The following is a 17,004-nucleotide window of genomic DNA, read 5'->3' as shown; positions in this document are numbered from 1 at the left end:
TCCTTTGTTCACTGTCATATTTTCACTTGCCAGAGGCTGTCATATAATAGATGGCCAATAAATACTTGTCAAATAAATAAATATTTATTGTATTTTTAAAATACAAGAAAAATTTCTTAACATTATTTTAAGTTTTATCTTCCAGAGTAAAGTCCTAATAAATACCTTTCTTCACCATTTAATATGGCATTTTGGCTTCCTTTATATGTGGATTTATTTAAGTGGCCTTTTCCTGTACCATTTATCTTTGTCTATCTTGCCTATTTCCTTCCTTAGATTTCCTAGATTAATAAGCCATGGATAAGGAAGTGAGGGCTGTGCTGACATGATTTGTTCTTGGTTAACCCGAGCTGGGTCATGGTGATGAGTCATTTTTCTTCTCGGGACACAGAAGTACTCTCTCCTCCTTAAAATCCCATTCTAGAATAGTGTCTGCAAAATGTTATGCTCATTGGTTTGCAGGGTATAGAACTTTCTTTCTTCTTTCTCCCCCCTTTTTTTAGCAAAGGCCATCACTTCAATAAGATCTTTCGTCTTCTTTCTTTTTTTTAATTTTTAATGGAACACTTCACAAATCTGCATGTCATGGTTGTGCAGGGGCCATGCTAGTCTTCTCTTATCATTCCAATTTTAGTATATGTGCTGCTGAAGCAAGCACTCTTTCTTCTTTTTATTATTTATTTATTTATTTATTTATGAGATAGAGTCTTGCTCTGTCACCCAGGCTGGAGTGCAGTGGCGACACCTTGGCTCGCTGCAACCTCCGCCTCCTGGGTTCAAGCAATTCTCCTGTCTCAGCCTCCCTGGTAGCTGGGACTACAGTCGCATGCCACAGTGCCAGGCTAATTTTTGTATTTTTAGTAGAGATGGTTTTACCATATTGGTCAGGCTGGTCTCAAACTCCTGACCTCAGGTGATCCACCTGCCTCAGCCTCCCAAAGTGCTGGGATTACAGGTGTGAGCCACCACACCCGGGCTCTTCTTTTTAATGGAACACTTTTTCCATCTCCAGGATTCCAGCACCACCCTAAATATCTGTAGGTCCTCTAAGACTACAGATATACACTGAAAATCTCCTTCCTGGATTCTCTAGGTGCTGTGGCCTGTAATTCATCTGGGTCAAGAGACAAGTTTAATTCAATTTAGACACAAATAAAGGTTCTCATTAGAAGGGAGCAGCCACATTGGAAGACAATTTGGCAACACACTGATGTCACTGAATCGCTGAATTAAACAGATGCCTCTTTAATGTGGAGGCTCTGATCCCTTTCAAAGAACTGGCTTCTATAGACCCTTGAATTCTTAGAACCAGTCATTTGGGGTTAAAAAATATTGTTGAAGGGTTTCTGGTCTACCTTAAAATTCTCTTCCACCTTACTATGTGCCATGATCCTTAGGGGTCGCTGGGAAGAGAAGTGAGAGTCGGCGGGAAGACTTACAGAGCCAGCTTTCCTGCAACACCTTACCATGAGGGCTCTGGGGAGAGGTCAGACATTTACCTGTGTGTGGCCTGCCAGGTGCAAGTGGTCTGCCAATAGCTTTCTGAGATTAATTTGAGACTACATGCCATCCTAAAGGGGCCAGCCAGCCACTCCTCACATCTCCTCCACACTCTTGCCAATCAGAGATGTCTGCATTTTCATATTAGGTCACTGTTTTCATGTTTAGGTGTTTTTTTTTTTTTTGGGGGGGGGACCTTGCTAGTGCAGGGGATGTGGGTGGGGTGTGGTGGCTGCGCACCCATGCACGAGTCCCTCCCCACACTGCTGCAAGCCTCCTTCATGTTAGTTTTAACTGCTGGCTCAAATTTATAAAGGCTATGTCAGCCAGGCAGCACATACCCCAGGCCTGATCCCACCAGTCGCTTCCAGTTTGCAACCTCTGACCTGAAGTGCCACGTAAATATCACTGGTGGAGAAAGAGGGGATGCTGGTGGTCAGTTTCTTCTGACATTGACACCAGAGTGTGATGTGAATGCAGATTCATTCTTAGTCCAGACAGCAGTTTCTGTTCTAGGAGTTAACAGGTAGTTACGAAGCATTTAATTTAATTTAATTTAATTTAATTTATTTATTTAGAAACAGGGTCCCTATCTGTTGTCCAGGCTGGAATGCAGTAATGCAGTCCTGGTTCACTTCAGCCTCAACCTCCTGGGTGCAAGCAATCCTCCCATCTCAGCCTCTGGAGTAGTTAGGACTACAGGTGCACACCACCACACCTAGCTAGTTTTTGTACTTTTTGGTAGAGATGGGGTCTTGCTATGTTGCCCAGGCTGGTGTTGAACTCCTGGCTTCAAGCAATCCTCCCACTTTGGCCTCCCAAAGTGCTAGGATTACAGATGTGAGCCAGCACACCTAGCTCACAAAGCATTAAAAAAAAAAATTGGCGTTGCAAGGAATCTTAATTTAAATGGCATTGAAATTTGACAGAAAGAGTCTTAACTTCACAATGAGGGATTGATGTGGCTGCTGCTTTGGGGCACTTTTTTTTTTTTTGAGTCAGGGTCTCACTTTGTCACCCAGGCTATAGTGCCATGGCACTTCCTTAGTTCACTGCAGCCTCGAGATCCTGGGCTCAGGGGATCCTCCTGCCTCACCCTCCTGGGTAGTTAGGACTATAGGCACGCACCACCACATTCCACTAATGTAAAAAAATTTTTTGGTAGAGATGTGGGGAGGCTCTTACTATGCTGCCCAGGCTGATCTTGAACTCCTGGCCTCAAGCGATCCTCCTCCCTTGGCGTCTCAAAGTGCTGGTATTACAGGTGTGAGACCTGGCCTGGGGCTCAGGTTTCATGAGGGCCTGTCTCCCCAAGTAAAGGACTAGGAATTTGTCATCTACATGTTTGGGACCCTCAAACTGGCCCCAGAAATAGTGCATGCATATAGTAGGGGCTGAAAAGTGTACTGAATTAATGTTGCTTTCTGCAGATCTAGATCTAAAAACAAAAAACAAAACAAAAATACAAACGAATTAATGTTGCTGACCACTTTCACCTGCAAACTTCACTTTAAAAACATTAAACAAAAACTCTTGGCCGGGCGTGGTGGTTCTTGCCTATAATCCCAGCACTTTGGGAGGCCGAGGTGGGTGGATCAGGAGTTCAAGACCAGCCTCGCCAACATGGTGAAACTTCTTCTCTACTAAAAATATAAAAATTAGCTGGGCGTGGTGGCAGGCGCCTATAATCCCAGCTACACAGGAGGCTGAAGCAGGAGAATAGCTTGAACCTAGGAGGCGGAGGTTGCAGTGAGCTGAGATCACGCCACTGCACTCCAGCCTGGGCGACATAGCGAGACTCTGCCCACCCCCCCGCAAAAAAAAACTAAACTAAAAAAAACCCCAACTCTTCGGCTGAGCGTGGTGGCTCACACCTATAATCCCAGCACTTTAGCTTAGCTACTAAGTACAGGTAAAAAGTGATAAGGCTGTGGGATTGAACCAGGGTTGGGATTATGCCAAGTGCTTACAGTGGTCGTGGAGAAGCGTGAGGGAGTTGTGGTTGACTGCAGTGTGGTGATTTTAATGATGCACAATGGAATCTAAGCTAGATCAAGTGGGAAGTGCGGACATAAGAGGGTGAGGGACTGTAAAAGAGTCTAGGGAGCCATGATGAAGCCCCGAATCAAGGGTTAGAAAGATGGGAATGATTTGGAGACTGTACTATAGGAAAATCCACTCGTCCCTGCTGACTGGGTTCACTGGGACTCTCAAACCACAGGTGGGTCCTCAGCGCAGCCTGGCAATTATATTCCCATGGTCAACTCAGTCACCAACTCTCCCGGCAAGCTCTTTCACAAAGCCTCTCTCCTCCAACCTCCAACGCCCTCTGCCCCACATCCCCTCATTCTCAGCTGATGACGTGGCTCATTACTTTGCTGAAAAAACAGAAGCAATCAGAAGAGGCTGATCATCAGGCTGATGGATCTCCTTTGTCTCCTCTGATCCTAGCTTCTCAATGTCCACCGAGTCAATTTCTCATACACATGCTCAGAGTTATTACATGAGCACTCACTCAGAACAAAATCCAAATTCCTTACCATGACCTAAAGCATCTCCGTGATCTACCCACATGCTTGCCTGTGATTTCATCTCCCTCCCTCTCTCCCTGGCTGTCTCTGTCCTACCCACATGGATCTCCTTGCTTTTTTGCCAACACCCAAGGCATATTCCCACCTCAGGACCTTTGCACATGCTGCTGCAGTCTCTGGAGTGCTCTTCCCCCAAAAGGATATGTGGTATGCTTTCTCATTTCTTTCTTTCTTTTTTTTGGGACGGAGTTTCACTCTTATCGCCCACGCTGGAGTGCAATGGTGCCATCTCAGTTCACTACAACCTCTGCCTCCTGGGTTCAGGCGATTCTCCTGCCTCAGCCTCCAGAGCAGCGGGGATTACAGGCATAAGCCACCGCACCTCACCAGTATGCATTATTTTAAATTTATCTTTAAATTCCACAAAACAATCATAGACATATTCTCCTTGTGAAAAATAAAAACATTACTGAGAAACTAAGTTTCCTTTGATCCCCTGCCCCTATCCCAGACAATCCTAGGCCACTCCTTGCTCCCTTTTTCCCAGAGGTAGCCACTCTTTACTGTGTATAAATCCTTCCAGGCCTTTTGCTATGCATTTATATGCACTACATATGTGCCAATAGGGAATATATACAGTTGTCCCTTGATATCTCTGGGGGATTGGTTTCTGGACCCCTGCAATGCTAAAATCTGAGATGTTTACGTCCCCTGTAGAAAATGGCAGTGTTTACATATAACCTACATACAACCTCCTGTATACTTTATTTATTTTTTCATTAAAAACATTTTTTTTTTGAGATAGGGTCTCCCTCTGTCACCCAGGCTGGAGTGCAGTGGCATAATCAGGGGTCACTGCAGCTTTGACTTCCTGGGCTCAAGTGATCTACCTCAGCCTCCAGAGTAGCTGGAACTACAGGCATGTATTACCACACCTTGCTAATTTAAAACAATTTTTATTAGAGACGAGGTGTTTTTTTTTTTCTTTTTTCTTTTTTTTTTTTTTGAGAGAAAGTCTCACTCTGTCGTCCAGGCTGGAGTGCTGTGGCATCATCTCGGTTCACTGCAACCTCTGCCTCCTGGGTTCAAGCGATTCTTCTGCCTCAGCCTCCCGAGTAGCTGGGATTACAGGCATGTGCCACCATGCCCGGCTAATTTTTGTATTTTTACCATGTTGTCCTGGCTGGTCTCAAACTCCTGACCTCAGGTGATCCACCTGCCTCGGCCTCCCAAAGTGCTAGGATTACAGATGTGAGCCACCATGCCTGGCCTAGAGACCAGGTCTTGCTTTGTTGTCCAGGCTGGTCTCAAATGCCTGGCCTCAAGTGATCGTCCGTCCTGCCTCGGCCTCCCAAAGGACTGAGATTACAGGCATGAGCCACCACGTCTGGCCCCTCCTGTATACTTTATTATTTATATATTTATTTATTTTGAGACAGGGTCTTGCTGTCACCTAAGCTGGGGGGCAGTGGTGCAATCTTGGCTCACTGCAACCTCTGCCTCCTGGGCTTAAGCAATCTTCCCATCTCAGCCTCCCAAATAGCTGTGACTACAGGCATGAACCACCACACTTGGCGAATTTTTTGTATTTTTGTAGAGATGATGTTTCACCGGCCGGGCGAGGTGGCTCACGCCTATAATCCCAGCACTTTGGGAGGCCGAGACGGGTGGATCATGAGGTCAGGAGATCGAGACCATCCTGGCTAACATGGTGAAACCCCGTCTCTACTAAAAATACAAAAAATTAGCCAGGCGTGTTGGCGGGCGCCTGTAGTCCCAGCTACTTGGGAGGCTGAGGCAGGAGAATGGCGTGAACCCGGGAGGCAGAGCTTGCAGTGAGCCGAGATCACGCCACTGCACTCCAGCCTGGGGGACAGAACAAGACTCCGTCTCAAAAAAAAAAAAAAGAGATGGTGTTTCACCATGTTGTCCAGGCTGGTCTTGAACTCCTGAGCTCAAGCAACCCACCCACCTTGGCTTTCCAAAGTGTTGAGATTACAGGCATGAACAACCATGAGCAGCCCCTCCTGTATACTTTAAATCAGCTCTAGATTTCTTACCTGCAATACCTAATACAATGCAAATATGTACATAATTGTCATATACTGTTTTTTTTTTTTTTTTTTCTAGAGAGTGAGGTAGTCTCGCTTTGTTGCCCAGGCTGGTCTGGAACTCCCAGCCTCCAGCGATCCCCCTGCCTCAGCCTCCCAAAATGCTAGGATTACAGGTGTTAGCCACCACTCCTGGCCATATATTTTTAAATACGTATTTTTTTGCTTGTTGTGTTTTTTTCCCCCAAATATTTTCTATCTGTGGTTAGTTGAATTTACACATGTGGAACCTGAGAGGCTATGGAGGGTTGACTGTATATAGTACTGCCTGTGGTTTATTTATTTTTCTTATTTTGACTTTAGAAACACTATTAGGATTAACACTATAGCTGGCCCAGATCTCCAAAAAATAAGACAACAAAAGTCTGAACTGGTGTTCTTGAGCAGTTGGCCTATGTCTCATAGATATATTTTGCTCTTGACCTAAGCTTAAGCAGGAATGTAATTTGGAGTTTGCTATTTAGAATGGAGAGGATGGGGTTCTGCTAGCTGAGAAGCATTTATCGTAGTCAGGGCTGACCCCAGAGATCTCTGTTTATTTCAAACTCTGACTCTCAGTTTATTCAGAGCTAGGATGTACCTGCAAAGTTGGAGGCTCAATTCCAAGCCACCAGAGAAGATTGGTGCCTCCTGTGTTCCAAAGTGACCCCTATGGCTATCTTGTTCCTGGCTTCATCTATCACTGGAAAACCAAAAGCAACTATGTCTTTAGCAAGGAGCTTTGAAACACCTCTCACAGAATTGCTGACTCATCCTTGATTTAAAGAGCAATGAACAGGTCTGACCTTTTTAGAAACAAACCATGGCACTACCTCCAGGAGACAGGACAAATTTCCTTTGACAGTGGACTACAGTGCCAGCGTGTATGGGGTGGTGCCTTGCCCAAGGAGTAACCCTCTAGCCTAGTTTCTGATAAAACCACCGGGAAGCAGGACTATTTATTTATTCGTTTGAGAATGGGTCTGGCTGTATTGTCCAGGCTGGTGTTGAACTCCTGGCCTCAAGTGATCCTTGTGTCCTGGCATCTCAAAGAGCTGGGATTACAGATATGAGCCACCACGTCGTGCCAGACCCAGGTTTTGTAAGGTGGCTTTGATGATAGATTCTCAGAAAGAAGCTCCTTTCTCAAGCAAATTTGTCCTCCAAACTCAGAGCTGATGGGCTACAGGCCTCCGTGTAGAACATGTGCACGTTCTGCATTTCTCAAGGGAAGGAGACGTGAGCAGCCATGTGCTCACCTGCTTTACCAAGGTCATCCTTTGCGTTCCCCTGACATCACAGTGGCCCTGACATTTCATAAAAGCACACACATGCCTCTTCAGTTTGGCCTTTTCGGATGCTGTGTCTGCCAGGCCAACTCTGTCTCCCTACTTGTTGATGGTGGGCAGGAAGTCTCACTAATTCATAAATTCTTGGCCAGAGTTTGCCCATCAACAGGGGTTACACTTGCCACCTCCTTAAATCCCAGCTCAAAGCATTCTCCATGCTTCCCGGCTATTCAGGTAGGACCGCCGCACCTCTGTGTTTCGGTATGGGGCTCGCCCAGAGAGGCCGCAGCCTTCGGCAATGCATCAGTGCACGGAACCTCCGCCATTCCCAAGGTTCGCTCAAGGGGAGGAATGTGCTTTGGGTACAGGGTTTCAGCAAGTCTTGGTCCTGAGCCCCAGGGTCACTGAGCGTAGGCTTCGGAAGGCGACTTCAGCGTGAAAACACCCACGCCTCCCTACCACACATACAACGCGCCTCGGAGGAGGGCTGGAGAAGTGGACTCCGGAAAGCGGGAGGCTTGCGTTACGTAGTTGAGATATATCCGAGCTGCTAAGTTACAAGGGGGTGGGGGCTGTCCTATTTTGCCACCTTGGAGATGTGGAGGGAGCTGGGGTTTTGTGACCGAGACCTGGGTAGCTGGGACTGGCCGCGGAACGCGCGGTCGGGGCGGGACGGGGGCGGAGCGGGCGCTGCGCTGACGGCCGCGGCAGAAAGGGGGCGGCCGCGCCCATTTTTTCTGCTCCACCGCGGCCGGAGGGATCCGCATCGGCGAGCTGCGTCTCCCGGGTGTCGGCCCCGGCGGCTCCCCGACCGTACCCGGCTGTGGCGAGGCGGCTCCAGCCCAGCCTGTGGCAGCCGCGGCCCCTGGGGCGCTCCGGAGCCCACTGCGCGGCGCGCGTGCTGGCTGCCTGCATGGACGCGGCACTGAAGCGGAGCCGCTCGGAGGAGCCAGCCGAGCTCCTGCCGCCTGCCCGGGACGAGGAGGAGGAGGAGGAAGAGGGGATGGAGCAGGGGCTGGAGGAGGAAGAAGAGGTGGATCCCCGGATCCAGGTAGGGCGCGCGGGGTCGCCCCGCATCCGGGCTTCGCGAGGGCTGCTACGGAGGTCGGTGTCTACGCGTAAAGCCACTTCGCAGCCCCCAGTGACTGTGGTCCGGGGACTGGCGGCCACAGAGGGTGGCAGGAGACGGTCTGTATGCTCCGTTTCATCGTCTCCACAATGAGGAGGCTACAGTGCCCGCGTGGATGCGGCCTGACTCTATTGCGGGGAGCCCCCCGCCGACCCCTAGCAGGATCGGGGTCGCCGCGGCGTGCCTGGCGGTTCGGGCGGATGTGCAACAAAGGGAAAAAGGGGGCGGGGGCACCATGGTATCCTCGGGGGTACCCCTGCCTGGCCGCGGCATCGCGGGCATGGCACGGCGTCCAGGCTCTGCGAGGAGGGGTCGCCCGCGTGGGCGCCGGGCGGGTGGGCGTTGCCCGCCCCTGCAGCGCGGGCTGGCACCGGTGCCCCGGGTGCAGAGTCCTCACTTGCCAAGGTGCCCGGCCTGAGCCGTTTTCCTTCTCTGATTCATTGTTAGCGAAATGAGCGGCTTATTGTCATCACTGGCTCAACGTTCTGCCTGGCCTGACATTGCTTAAAACCCTGCTTTTCGTTGTCGTGAGGTTGGGCATGAAAAGAAATCGGGGACAACTGATGCGCAAAGCTGACGCGTGGAGGCGGCGAGGGGATTGGGCTGGCTGGCTGTGCCTCCATTTCCAAGAGAGATGATTAAAAAACAATTTCCAAGCCGAGATCTAGGAGTGACAGTTTAACCTCTTCACCCCTAAGCAAAAAGCAGAGCAAATCCCTTTCTAAGGCCCGTTTTTTTCTACCTTTTCAATAAATCATTTTTTTAAAAAATTGCTTTTAAGCATGCTCTGTAATTTCTGGATATCTAATTGGTTTTTTAGTGCACAGATCAATTTAAAATCTCACTTAACTCAGTGGTTGGGGTTTAAATGAATTGTTTTGTCAGGTTAGCAAGATAAAGATCAGGTGGAAAAAAAATCCTTGCATTAGGAATACTATTAATTAAAATGATTGGTTTGGAATAAGTCGTGTGTTATTAGTATGGGATTATGTTAGCAAGATCCTTTGTTTGCATAGTAATGATGAGTTAAGTTCATGTTGGATACTTTTTTACAAAATGTCAGTTTGTAAATATTTATTGAAAGGAATGGGATTAAAGCTAGTTTAAAATGTCCAGCTAAGTAGGTTGAATAATTGGTAGGTGAAAAGATTTTCACCCTTTACAGAAAAATAATTCTGGTGAGTTAATACCAGAATTCTGCCCTTGATGATTTCACTGGGTTTATATTTTTGGCTTGGCCTTGCTTATTGTCTTTTACTGTTTTCTAAGCAAAGTTCTTGCTTAAGGCAGACGGTACTGTTTTGATTAGGCCATTAAACCATTTGTAACAGTTGGGGTTTACCTGAAGGCACATACCTGGAATAGTTGACCTCTGACAAATTCCAAATGTCTCTGAAGACATTGTCAAAAGGGACACCCTCAAGAAAATGGTTTCAGAAATGCCGACATTCATTTGCTTTTCTAGTCAAGCCTCAACTGTTTGCCTTAAGAGTTAATTCTGATTCTTCCCTTTTCCTGCATATTGGGCCGGGGTTATTTTTCAGGTTATGGACTGAGTTATACTGGAAACAAAAGACGGATCCCTTAAGTCTTTCTTTCTCCCTCTTTTCTTCACCAGGGAGAACTGGAGAAGTTAAATCAGTCCACGGATGATATCAACAGACGGGAAACTGAACTTGAGGTACAGAGAGCTGAGTTCCTGTTCTTGGTGAAGTGATGTCACTCACACCGGCACAAGGCTGGTTAATTTTGTCTTCATAGCTGGAGGGTTATTGCTGGACGCCCCTCCTTGGGAGTTGAGCAACAGCTCCCTGACAGAATAAAATACACCACTGAGCTCAACCTGTGGGCGGAACGCATGTGGATCCAATTTCACATGTTGTTTTTCATTATGGAAGCTCCATGGGGCCTAAACCAAGTCTGTGCAGAGCGTTACACAACGCTTAAGCCCCAAGTTTTAATGTGACTGAAAAGACAGAGGGGAAAATTAGCCGAACTCTTTAATGGAGAATAATGAATGAGCTCACAAAATCTCTTACATATTCAGGGCAGTTCCTACCATTTGTCCTGGAAAGTGTTGTGTTGGTTTCCTCTGACTTCGACCATTTCTTGACTTTCCTGTCCTAATAACTCACCCCCGCTCCTTCTGCTTCCCTGCTCATTTCTTTATTGTCTGCTTGTGCATAGAATATAATCATAATGGTAACAAAAAGCTGTTTAGACTGGGAAGGCCTTTCCTGCTGGGAAAAATCTTGGGAGACTAAAACCTGATTTGGGTTTCATGTGCATTTTCCAACGGGAGTGTAAACAAGTTAGCATTCATCACAGCCTCTGATTAGTTCCCACCCCTTTCCAGTAGTGGTTGCTTTTACCACCCATCAGCAAATTTGAACAACCACTGTATGTATTCAGGAGACTGTGAATTGACTGTCAGAGCCCCAAAGGGACTCTCAGCACAGTTTCCCAATGCAGGGAGCTGTTGGCAAAGTCTGTTTCTGTAGCAGGAGAAATAGCAAAGGTCAGTGGAAGGGACAAGAAGCACATGATCCCTAAGAGTGAGGGTGTGGGAGATAGGAATATAATCTACCAGGATTCACTGGCAGCCTTGATTTCTGCTGCATGCGTAGGCCCTGGAGTTACCAAATCTGGATGTAGCAATGTGGATTAAAAAGCCTGTTGCTCTGAGCTGTGTGAAGGGTTATCGCTAACCACCTCCATTTTCCATTGTAGGTATACAAGAGCATGGGCTGTCCTTCTCCCCAAGTAAAGTAAAATCTGTGTTTATTTATTTCTTTCACTTACGAATTGAGTCTGTCTGTGATGTGGGGTAACTGAAACCTCTCAGGATCTCAGATTTCTAATGTATTAAACAACAAAACCCCTACCATTCCTATAGGGCTTTAGCATTTACAGAGTGTTTTTTACACGTTTTATCTCATTCCATCCTGTCACACCAGCCTAGAGCTATGCTGTCCCATATGGTAGCCATGTGCAACCTATGGCTATTTGAATTTAATTAATTTTTTTTTTTGAGACAGAGTCTTACTCTGTCGCCCAGGCTGGGGTGCAGTGGTGCGATGTCTGCTCACTGCAACTTCCACCTCCTGGGCTCAAGTGATTCTCATTCCTCAGCTTCCTGAGTAGCTGGGACTACAGGGGTGCACCACCATGCCTGGCTAATGAGTTTAATTAAAATTAAGTAAGACTAAAAATTCCGTTCCTCAGTCACAATAGCCACGTTTCAACAGCCCAGTTGCCACTATATTAAACAGTCCAGTTGTCACTGTATTAAACTGCTGTCATCATAGCATGTTCTGGCTTGGAGAGCTAGGAGGGTAGGGACTCTTTGCTTTCCAGATCAGGACTCAGAGGCTCAGCATCTTCTGGTACTATGAAGCCTCAGAGGCAGGCCTCCCATCCTGTAGTCCCAGGCATTTTCCAGATCTTCTCCAGTTCCTGCATTCTATTATCCCAGTGCAGTGGTGCAATCACAGCTCACTGCAGTCTCAAACTCCTGGGTTCAGGCAACCCTCCTGCATCATCCTCCCCAGTAGCTGAGACTACAGGTGCATGCCACCGTACCTGGCTAATTTTTCATATCTTTAAGCTTTTTTGTAAAGATGGGATCTTGCTCTGTTGACCAGGCTGGTCTTGAACTCCAGGCCTCAAAGTGATCCTCCCACCTTCGCTTCCCAAAGTGCTGGGATCACAGGCATGAGTTGCCATACCCATTCTGGAAATAGTCTTTTTTTTTTTTTTTTTTTTTTAAAGCATTGATTGATTCTAATTGCTCGCCTCCTATGTGCCAGCCACTGTTCTGGGTAATGAACAAGATGGCCCACATCTCAGCCTCAGGCGTGCTTACTATCTTGGGGTGAAATTGGTTATTCTGTTAAACTCTTTAGCCCTGTCTTCTGAATCCCATTTCTGAATACACTTAGGTATTTGTGTGTCACAGGAAGCCACCAGACAGGTGTTTCCTGCCTGGCTCTGGAGAGCATTTGGAGCCGTGTGAGAGGCGAACTGGAGGGTGTGAGGGGGGTGGCCAGGGCTGGGCTGGGTTGCTGGCTGGCCTTTTCACAGTATTACAACCAAGACTGACTCATAGAAATATAATACGGGCTACATAAGCAATTAAAAACTCCCTAGCAGACACATTAAAAACGAAAAAGAAACAGCTGAAATGAATTTAAATATTTTGTTTAACCTGGAATAGCCAAGACAGTACAATTTCAACGTGGACTTGCTATTAAAAAATTACTGATATTTTACATATATTTTTGTGCTAAGTCTTTAAGATCTTTGGCACATTTTACAGTTAGGGCACGTTTCAGTTGACACTAGACACGTTTCAAGTGTTAGCTACATGTGGCACTGGGAGGCACAGGTTTAATAGGTGTTTTCTGTCACAAAGGAGCCAGGTGGGATTTCACCCTTCACGCTGGGCACCAAACTGCTTGTCAGACACTGTTGGCCACTGCATTTATGTGGGTGAACAAGACAAAGACCTTGCCCTCCAGGAGTTTATGTTTTTGGTTGGGGTGAGGAGCAGAGAGGGGGTAATAATTACTGGTGGTAATAGCTACAGTAAGAAATATGCCAGAGACACTGGAGGGGCACTGCTGGAGGACGCCTGAGCAGATGCCTGCAGGGGAGCCTCTGTTTGCAGAGGAACATGTGGAGTGAGCCACTGGGGTGGTCAAGGGGAGTATGCCCAAGGATGGGGGGGCAGGAAAATGAGCCATTTTAATATACAGTCAAGTCTTGTTTTTTTCCTGAGACGGAGTCTCACTCTGTTGTCCAGGCTGGAGTGCAATGGCGTGACCTTGGCTCACTGCAACCTCTACCTCCCGGGTTCAAGTGATTCTCCTGCCTCAGCCTCCCCAGTAGCTGGGATTACAGGCGTGCGCCACCACGCCCAGCTAATTTTTGTATTTTTAGTAGAGACGGGGTTTCACCATGTTGGCCAGGCTGGTCTCGAACTGGCTGGTCTTGAATTCCTGACCTTGTGTCGTCGTTTCCCCCTCTCCCCTCCCCACCGCTGTCTCAGCCTCCCAAAATGCTGGGATTACAGGTGTGAGCCACCGTGCCCAGTCTTGTTTTTGTGGTACTTGTATTCCATAAAGTTGTGAACACGGAACCATTGTTGCAGGGAAAACGCAGGGCTTGGAGCAAGCCTGTGGCCACATTTTCATCAACTGATCATTATTAACCTTTTCAGTTTCCATTAAAAGACACTTTATTTACTATATACTATTGATTCATTAGCATGGAACTCAGGGCCACTTACCTAACATGTATTTTCTCTGTAAGCCACATCACAGCCTGCTTGTGCTCAGGAAAGCTCACTAGACAGCACTTCTGCACTTCCCTTATGGGCCATTTTTAACAGCAAAATCACCAAAGAAAGCACAAAAGTGTGAAAGACGTGGCACTAAGTAGACCATGAAAAGGACACTTGTTTACAAGATGGGCACTGAAAGGAGGAGGCAGAATGTCGCTCCTGCGTATGTTGGTGAATGAACCTGAAAGGGCTGCGTGTATTGATTTTGGGGTTACATATAAATTTTAGTGAGTAGACGAATTCACAAGTATGGAATTGGCAAATAATGAGATAGTCTACTTTCAGGGCCCCCAGGGGAAGGTATTTTGCTGTCCCCATTTCCTTTCCCATTGCCTTTTGATTGCAATCTGGGGCGTTCAGCACCTCTCATGATTTTTGTCTGATGAAGCTGAATTGGTGACCAGGCTTGTGGTAGCTGCTAATGTGCTCACACACTGTGGTGCAGTTGTCCATGGGTAGCTGTAGACTGAGGTGTTGCTCCTGAGGCCCACATTTAACATCCCATTTCTTTTCTTGGCCATTTAAATTCCAGACTGCAAAAGGGCCTCTGGATGCCAGTCATCTGCCGTGTCACTTGGATGTCTGTCTCTTCCTGCAACCTGGGTTTGCCTCTGACCTTATTTGAACGGTGCTGGGTCCCCTTTGCACGCTGATTTATATCAGTGAAAGCCAACCTTTTCAAGCTGTTAAAGGAGGAACCTTTTAACCAGAGAGGCCTTGGATATAAGCCTGATGTTTTAAGTTAGGAAAATAAACATTTTCCCACAGATCCATTGATCAGTCAGCTTTATTTATTGAGACAGGGTCTTGCTCTGTCACTCAGGCTGGAGTGCAGTGGCACAATCTCGGCTCACTGCAGCCTCTGCCTCCCAGGTTCAAGTGATTCTCCAGCTTCAGCCTCCCAAGTAGCCGGGACCAAAGGCTCACACCACCATGCCTGGCTAATTTTTGTATTTTTAGTAAAGACGGGTTTTGCAATGTTGGCCAGGCTGGTTTCAAACTCCTGAGCTGAAAGCGATCTGCCTCCCTTGGCCTCCCAAACTGCTGGGATTACAGGTGTGAGCCACCGCGCCTGACCAGCTTTTTAATTCACTAAGTATTTATTGAGCACCTACTACGTGATGGGGGCAGTTTTCGGTGATGGGGACAGAGCAGTGAAGAGAATGGACAGAAGTCCCTGCTCTTCTGAGGCTTACATTGCAGCGGGGGTGGAAAACGCAATAAAAAGTTAAAATACACACGGTAGGTTGTCTGATGTATACAAAGGAGGCAAAGAGCTGGAAGGGGACTCAGCTGGTGGGTGTTTGGAGGCAAGGGGAGGGAGAGGAATGCAGTATTGTCTGGAGAGAGTGAGCAAGCCTCAGGCCATGTGGGGGAAGAACATTCCAGCTGGAGGGCGCATCAGTGCTAAGGTGGGAGTGGGCCTGGCTTAGCTGAGGACCAGCAAGGGGGCCTTGTGCCAGGCATGGGTGAGTAATGGATAGAAGAGGGGGCAGTGAGTCAGAGATAAATGGGTCATTCAGGTTTGTGACAGCCCTGCCAGGTGAGGTAATAAAACTCAATATGCTGATGTAATTTTTAAATGCCTATTATATAGGTCTGTCTCTTTTCAAATGTTAAAACAGATGCTACACTGAGAATTTCTAAGTCTAATCAGAATAAAGATTTGTAATATTTTATGCCCATATATATGTGGTTTTAAGCACAATATGTAATGTTTTCATCATTTCCCGTGCTTGCTCTGAAAGTGGGCTGTTCCAGGGCTGTGAAGGGGTCCTTTCTTTTCCTCATTGCTCAGGTCAGGTGGGAATAGTTTCTGCTTATACTTGCAGGGTGGTTTGAAAAATCTTTGTTTCTGAGTATCTGTGTTCCTCAAACATGCTTAAGCCAGCACTCATTATCTCTGCCTTTCCTCCCTCCAAATACCAGCAAATGTTTTCTCTTAAAACTTTTTTTTTGTTTTGTTTGGACCCAAGGAGCAGTGGTACAACCAAAAACTCTGTTTTGAGCTTAGAAACTTGGAGGTGAGAGTGAACTGGAAGATGCCTGGCCCCTCTCTCATGAATTATTAGCACAAATCAGGAGAAAAATTCCTCTATCAAAGGACAGTGATACGTCCCAGCACTTTCTCCATTAAAACATGTGTGGGTGGAATGCACTAGGGACTAGGTCCTGTAAGACTCAGCTGTGCTTTGAAGAAACTGCTAGGGAATGTTTGAAGCAAGAGATAGACCAGGGCAGGGAGGAGTAACTGTTTCTTGAAGCTGCACCAGATTCCAGGCCTGGTGGCAGGCTGCCCGGTCTGGGCTGGCAGAGCCCCTACACCCCCCGACCTTCTTGTACACAGGTGAGATCTGGTTGAAGTAAACATTGGCCTGGAGGCCTTCCTGCAGCAAATACTGTGTGGGGCAATGGGGACCAGGGTGGTCAACAAATAATCAGGCACGTCCCTGCCTCATGGAGCTTGCAGTCTCCTGGATCCAAGGAAGCAATTGTAGCAGGGTGAGGGGGATTCTGGGAGAGTCACTCAGGGCCCTTTGAGAGGCCAAAGCTTTGTTGAAATAGGGGGCATCAGAGTTGAGGCCTGCAGACCCCAAATAGTCTGAAGATAACATCCAGAGCAGCCTTGAAGTGGAGGAGGAAGATTGCTGACGGTACAGACATCGTCTGCAGGTGGGGAGAGGTAGAGTGTTAACAGGACCTTTGGTGATTGGCTGATTATAAAGAAAAAACACATGTGTGGTCTTTGCATCTGTTCAGGGTAGCCTGAGTCAGGGCTGCTGCGCTGTCCCCATAGCTCTGACTTGAAGTTTGGCCATCAGAATGGTGGTACTTAAGGTCTTGGGCTTCAATGGTCCCCCCATACTGCTTATTTCCCTTTGGGGAAGTAGGTGAGTGGGGCAACATTTGAAACTTGTAGAGTGACTTAGCTATAGCACAGCCGGCAAAGCTTGGCCTCTGGAGCCAGACCGCCTGGCACTGAATCCCAGCTCCCGTCTTCATAGCTGTGGGACCTCTGCCAGATTATGTGATTTCTGTGCCTCAATTTCTTCTTTAAAATGGGATTGTGTCTCAGTTTTTGCTGTGAAATAACCAAAGCCGTGGGGAAGGGCGGGTGGAG

At 47.3% G+C, this 17,004-nt stretch overlaps 1 protein-coding gene and 1 non-coding gene across 6 annotated transcripts in view; one reads left to right on the top strand and one right to left on the bottom strand.

Annotated features, from left to right (window-relative positions):
• Nucleotides 1-552: 552 nt before the first annotated feature.
• Nucleotides 553-658, bottom strand: LOC129492369 (U6 spliceosomal RNA). The gene has a single exon (XR_008660830.1). It is a non-coding gene; the product is annotated as a U6 spliceosomal RNA (small nuclear RNA).
• Nucleotides 659-7,437: 6,779 nt separating this feature from the next.
• Nucleotides 7,438-17,004, top strand: part of SH3BP5 (SH3 domain binding protein 5) — a 79,184-nt gene continuing 69,617 nt past the window's right edge. Inside the window, exons 1-2 of one of the 5 annotated variants that reach the window (XM_055295478.2) lie at nucleotides 7,438-7,644; nucleotides 10,158-10,220. In XM_055295478.2, the coding sequence (XP_055151453.2) occupies nucleotides 7,453-7,644; nucleotides 10,158-10,220 (255 nt within the window). In that variant the 5' untranslated portion in view covers nucleotides 7,438-7,452. Of the gene's footprint in view, nucleotides 7,645-7,984; nucleotides 8,462-10,157; nucleotides 10,221-17,004 lie in introns of those variants that run through there. The other 4 variants (XM_055295476.2, XM_055295477.2, XM_063610780.1 and 1 more) reach the window with 4 other exon arrangements.

This window comes from Symphalangus syndactylus, chromosome 10 (genome assembly GCF_028878055.3).
Source record: "Symphalangus syndactylus isolate Jambi chromosome 10, NHGRI_mSymSyn1-v2.1_pri, whole genome shotgun sequence".
Lineage (NCBI taxonomy): Eukaryota > Metazoa > Chordata > Mammalia > Primates > Hylobatidae > Symphalangus > Symphalangus syndactylus.
Note: the sequence above shows the minus strand (reverse complement) of the source record. Positions and strands in the feature narration are given on the sequence as shown.